At 48.9% G+C, this 6,000-nt stretch overlaps 1 protein-coding gene across 1 annotated transcript; it reads left to right on the top strand.

The window, feature by feature from the left end:
- The first annotated feature begins 2,259 nt into the window (after positions 1 to 2,259).
- LOC109878831 (extracellular calcium-sensing receptor-like) lies at positions 2,260 to 5,852 on the top strand. The gene is made up of 8 exons (XM_031795421.1): positions 2,260 to 2,575; positions 2,640 to 2,726; positions 3,016 to 3,282; positions 3,437 to 3,913; positions 4,090 to 4,317; positions 4,498 to 4,621; positions 4,727 to 5,202; positions 5,307 to 5,852. Exons 1-8 carry the CDS (start codon positions 2,285 to 2,287, stop codon positions 5,733 to 5,735), a joined length of 2,379 nt encoding a protein of 792 aa, XP_031651281.1. The 5' UTR covers positions 2,260 to 2,284; the 3' UTR covers positions 5,736 to 5,852.
- The last annotated feature ends 148 nt before the right edge of the window (positions 5,853 to 6,000 follow it).

The following is a 6,000-nucleotide window of genomic DNA, read 5'->3' as shown; positions in this document are numbered from 1 at the left end:
AGACTTTCTACTGTGTTATTGACTTGTTAATTGTTTACTCCATGTGTAACTCTGTGTTGTCTGTTCACACTGCTATGCTTTATCTTGGCCAGGTCGCAGTTGCAAATGAGAACTTGTTCTCAACTTGCCTACCTGGTTAAATAAAGGTGAAATAAAATAAAATAAAATAAATTTTTTCTCATGATTTGTTTGGGTCTAATTGTGTTGCTGTTCTGGGGCCTTTCTTTCTCTCTCTCTCTCTCTTTCTCTCTCTCTCTTTCTCTCTTTCTCTCTCCTCTCTATCTCTCTCTCTCTCGCTCTACCTCTGTTTTATAGTGGTCTCTGTGAAACTGTAGGTTAACGTAAATGTTTGACATGTGGCAGGGGTGGCAAGGGGTCAGAGGTTGCAGGTTGGTGATGAGACACGAGAGTGTCAGAGACATAAATATTGATGACCTCCAAACTATTTCACCCTGTGTCCTGTAGGTGTCAGTCACAGTTGTTTTTCTCCCTCTCCCTCTTCCTCTCCCTCTCACTGTCCATCTTCCTCTCCCTCTCACTGTACCTGTCCCTCTTCATCTTCCTCTCCCTCTTACTGTCCCTCTTCCTCTCCCTCTCCCTGTCCCTCTCCTTGTCCCTCTTCCTGTCCCTGTCCCTGTCCCTCTCCCTCTATCTCTTCCTCTCACTGTCCCTCTCCCTCTCACTCTCCATCCATATCTGCACCTGCAGGGAACATATCTGGGCACAAAGCCTCACACATCTCAATTGAGCTTCCCTGCGGACACACACACACACAGAAACACACACACACACGCACACAGAAACACACACACACACAGAAACACACGCGTGTGTGTGCTCACCCCCATGTGTGTTTTTTCCCACTGATTATCTCTCTGATATCAATGCTGCTGAATGCCCTTTCCCCTGACAGCGCTCAGTCTGTCTACTCTGTCTGCCTTTCACAACACAGACTCTCTGCAACTCTCCCTCTCCATCTCACTACAGAGAGATTACTTTCATTTCATTGTACAATGTACATTTACGGAATGTAGAAATAATAAAAACTGCAGAGTGTTAAATGATATGAATGTGAATCGGTATCTTCTCACCTCTTATCTGTTTAGTGGTCTCCATGCACTCTGATATTACACGACTTGGTACTTTCCTGCAGTTCAGCATTTTGTGTCATGACAATGAGGGCTTCTATTGGAGTGTGATAGTCATCAAGCACTGCTCTTTGGTTCTGTGTGTGTCCCACGGATTGGCCTCGCCTGCTGTCAATCATCTGTTTAACCAGTGATGCAGATGTGATTACCTTCATAAGGCGGGTCGTCTACCTATCTGACACACATCACAGGGAGCCCTCCTCTCTAACATAAACTCTATATAGTGTCACTCTCTCACCCACTCTCAGTCTACATGCCAGCCAGGTAAGTTGTCCTCGGCTTTATCCACATTGCGGTAACAGTCTTTTGGGATATCCCAATTTGCATCATCTGTTCCATCTCCCATCGTCATGGAGCAACAGTGGACACTGCGGCAGGCACCTCCACAGACACCTAGCAGGATATGTATCTTCTGGGTCCTGACACTGTGTCAGGCAGCCAACAGAACACATCTGTGGGTTCTGCTCAGCCTCCTGGTGCTCTACCCCACCTCTCTGGCTACAGCTGGTGGGTCCGGATCCAGGGTTGGGGCTGGTCTGGGTCTAGGGTGTGTGAGTCTGGGTGACAGTGAGCTGCCTGAGCTGCAGTCTGAGGGGGACGTAGTGATAGGTGGTCTGTTCCCTCTCCACTACCTGGCCCTAGAGCCAGAGCACAGCTACAGGACAAAGCCCCAACACACACAGTGCAACGGGTGAGTGAAGCAAGGGTTCTGCTTGGTACATTAGTGGATTGTTACGGCGGGATGTTCTTTTCTCCTGTTGAGAACATTTTTTATCTAGCCGAGAGCACGGAATTAATATATTTTCAAACAGTCTTCCTGCTGTTCTTAACCTTTCTCACTCTGTCTCCCTTTCTCCCTCTCTGCCTCTCTCTCTGTCTCCCTCTCTCTCTCTCTCTCTCTCTCTGTCTCTCTCCCTTTCTGCCTCGCTCTCTGCCTCACTCTCTGCCTCACTCTCTGCCCCTCTCTTTCTCCCTCTCATTCTACCTCTCCATCTCTCTCTCTGTATCTCTCTGTATCTCTCTGTATCTCTCTCTCTCTCTCTGCCTCCCTCTCTGTCGCCCTTTCCCTGTCTGTCTCTCTCTGTCTCTCTCTGCCTGCCTCTCTGTGTAGTTTTGACCACAGAGCCTTCCGTTGGATGATGACCATGGTGTTTACGGTGGATGAGATTAACCGTAACTCAACCTTACTGCCAGGTGTGAGGCTAGGCTACAGAATCTTGGACAGCTGTGACCACGTCCACACCAGCCTGAGAGGGGCGCTCTCCGTGGTCACTGGGAAGAGGACTGAGGAGCACATAGAGAAGGGGGTGGAGGAGAGGATGCCTGGGTGCTTGGCTGGAGCCCCTGTACCTGCTGTCGTCGGTCTAGCCTCCTCCACCCCTACAGGGGCTGTGGCTCACACCCTAGGCCCCTTCAATATCCCACTGGTGAGAGAGAGACAGAGACAGAGATAGATAGTTTAACATGTATAATATATTGTTCTCCCCACAGGTGAGCTACTTTGCGACCTGTACCTGTCTGACAGATAAACTCTCCTACCCCTCGTTCCTGCGGACTGTGCCCAGTGACCTGTTCCAGGTGTGAAGGACGATGAGAAAGTTTGACATAAGTAGTGCAAAAGCAATGTGTTAAGTGGACTTTTATGTCTTCATGTATTGCTCAGTTTACTAAACTCCAGTTAAATAATCACCTCCTTATAATGCAAATTGCTAAAGAAAGAATATCAAATTTAATTACGGTGCCAGATTACAATGAGGTTTATGGGAAATGTTTCTCTCAAAACATTGCTTTTGCTGCTCTGAAAATGTCCCACCATAATTTCTCTTATGCCATGCTCTCTGTCTAATCCTTCTTTATCTCATCCTAGGTTCGGGGTTTAGTCCAATTGGTGAGCCACTTCGGCTGGCGCTGGGTTGGCATCCTGGGCACCTCGGACGACTACAGTCGCTATGGCATCCAGGCCTTTACCCAGCAGCTGAAGGACCAGGGAGGCTGCCTGGCGTTCCACCTTACCATCCCCAATTCACCCTCCCCAGCTGGGCTACGTGCCATGGCCGACACCCTGCAGAGCTCCAGGGCTCGCGTGGTGGTAGCCTTCGCTACAGAGGGCCAGCTGCTGGAGTTTCTCTCTGAGGTGAGTTCTTCTCTTTAAAATATTCTGTCAGGTATTTACTTGATTTGGATTCATTTATCTTCCTTTCTTCTACTTTTATTGTGCTAAATAAAACGATGTAGAAACTCTCTGAGTGGATAAGCAATGTACCAACGGTATAATTCCTTGTTCTCAGCTGGCAGCGAGAAACATTACAGGATTCCAGTGGGTTGCCAGCGAGGCCTGGGTTACGGCTAGCCTGCTCACCTCCCCTCAGTTCCACCCACTGCTACAGGGCACCCTGGGCTTCTCCTTCCCAGGAGTCAGTATCCCTGGACTGGGGGACTTCCTGCTGAAGGTCAGGCCCTCGCCCACACCGGGGTCTGAGTTCATCAATATGTTCTGGGAGGAACTGTTTGGCTGCAAGTTGGATTTTGGGGCGGGCAGCAGCTCAAAGAGTTCTGGGCTGACTGCTATGTGTACTGGTACAGAAGACCTGAGAGACACAGAGAGCAGCTACTCTGACGTGTCTCGGGTCAGGATCTCCTATAACGTGTATAAGGCAGTGTATGCTATAGCCCACGCACTACACCAGCTGCTACAGTGTGACCCTACTGGACACGGACAAGCTCAGGAGAAGTGTAACACCAGCACATATTTTACACCCAGACAGGTAGGGGGTGTGTGTGTGTGTGTGTGTGTGTGTGTGTGTGTGTGTGTGTGTGAGAGAGAGAGAGAGTAAGTAAGTATGATTATTTATTAATATATTTCCAGTAATATTTAATAATCCTTCTACGTGACATGTTTTTAAGACATTATCTCCTCCCCTCACCCTCTGGTTTCCTCCAGCTCTTACACCACCTGAAGAGGGTGAATTTCACCAATCAGTTTGGGGAAAAGGTGCATTTCGATGCCTACGGGGAGCCAGTTCCTCTCTATGACATTATTAACTGGCAGAAGGTCAGCAGTGGAGATATCAAGTTCCAAAAGGTGGGAAGCTATGACGGCTCTGCCCCCCTCAGCCAACAATTGCAGATTGAAGAGAGCGCCATCGTGTGGATAGGAGGGCAATCACAGGTGGGTTGTACTGGAAGCTGAGGTGTGGAATGGAGTAGTAACTTTCCACAAATAAGACTTAACTAGAACTAAAGTAAATGAGGGGCCTTTGTGTGGAATCAGAGTGTTCTCCCCTATGCAGTATTTAAGAGGCACAGTGGAAGACCTATGTGTGTGACTGTGCCCTGTATCTCTCCCCAGGTGCCAGTGTCTCTGTGCAGTGCCCCCTGCCCTCCAGGCAGCAGACAGGCCCGTCGTCCAGGAGAGCCTCCCTGCTGCTTTGACTGCCTGCCCTGTGCAGCTGGGGCGATCAGCAACCAGACAGGTACACACACGGTGACACAACGCACCACGATTTGAAAGTAGTGCTCTTATTTCTATATACTTTCATGTAGACCAATGTGTGTGCGCATTGTGTCCTCTCATGCAGGTTCTGTAGACTGCACTAGATGTCCTGAGTTCTACTGGTCAGACAGAGACAGGGTGAAGTGCGTCGCTGGGATAGAAGACTTCCTGTCCTTCTATGACACCATGGGAATCATCCTGGTGTCACTCTCCCTGCTGGGTGTTGTCTCGACAACCACCGTCACAGCCATCTTCCACCTTTTCCGGGCCACACCCGTTGTCAAGGCCAACAACTCAGAGCTGAGCTTCCTGCTTCTTCTGTCACTCAAGCTTTGCTTCTTGTGCTCGCTGCTATTCATTGGGCGTCCCTCTGCGTGGTCGTGTGGGTTACGCCAGGCAGCGTTTGGGGTTAGCTTCGTGCTCTGCCTCTCCTGCCTCCTGGTCAAGACCATAGTAGTGCTGCTGGCCTTCAGGGCCACTGTACCAGGCTCCAGTGCTCTGATGAAACTGTTCGGACCTTCCCAGCAGAGGACACTGATTCTCTGCTCCACCGCACCTCAGGTAGAACCGTTGAACTCATTAAACAGTAGTCCTACTAAATAATCTTTTGATGTTTGTCATGTTGGTCAGCCACATGATACTTGTTGTTCCACTCCTTCTCCTAGGTGTGTCTCTGTGCTGGCTGGCTCTCCATGGCTCCTTCCATCCCGTTCAAGAACTCTTCGTACCAGGGTCTGACTGGCATGGTAGTGCTGGAGTGTAAGGAGCCCTGGCCCCCAGGGTTCTATTTGGTGCTGGGCTACATAGGCTTGCTGGCCTCTCTCTGTCTCCTCTTAGCCTTCCTGGGACGCAAACTCCCTGACACCTTCAACGAGGCCAAGCTCATCACCTTCAGCATGTTGATCTTCTGTGCTGTATGGATCTCCTTCGTCCCTGCCTACGTCAGCTCTCCTGGGAAGTACACTGTAGCTGTGGAGATATTTGCCATCTTAGCCTCTAGTTTTGGACTGCTGCTGTGCATCTTTGCCCCTAAATGTTACATCATCTTACTGAGACCAGAGAGGAACACTAAGAAAACACTAAGAAAGGGATGACAGGGAAACAACAGGAAAACCAGAAATGATCAAAGTTGAGATTTAAAGTTATTACATACAGTACCAGTCAGATGTTTGGACACACCTTCTCATTCTACATTGTAGAATAATAGTGAAGACATCAAAACTATGAAATAACACATGGAATCACGTAGTAACCAAAAACGTGTTAAACAAATCAAAATATATTATACATTTGAGATTCTTCAAAGTAGCCACCCTTTTTCTTGATGACAACGTGGCACACACTGGAATTCTCTCAACC

Source organism: Oncorhynchus kisutch, linkage group LG18 (assembly GCF_002021735.2).
Source record: "Oncorhynchus kisutch isolate 150728-3 linkage group LG18, Okis_V2, whole genome shotgun sequence".
Lineage (NCBI taxonomy): Eukaryota > Metazoa > Chordata > Actinopteri > Salmoniformes > Salmonidae > Oncorhynchus > Oncorhynchus kisutch.
This window is presented reverse-complemented; position numbering and strand designations above follow the sequence as displayed.

What these genes read in the sequence shown, in the direction of transcription:
- LOC109878831 (XM_031795421.1), top strand. Translation starts at nt 2,285, where the DNA reads ATGATGACCATGGTGTTTACGGTGGATGAGATTAACCGTAACTCAACC. An exon ending in TGCCCAGTGACCTGTTCCAG is followed by an intron (nt 2,727 to 3,015) that starts GTGTGAAGGACG and finishes ATCTCATCCTAG; the next exon opens with GTTCGGGGTTTAGTCCAATT. An exon ending in GGCGATCAGCAACCAGACAG is followed by an intron (nt 4,622 to 4,726) that starts GTACACACACGG and finishes CCTCTCATGCAG; the next exon opens with GTTCTGTAGACTGCACTAGA.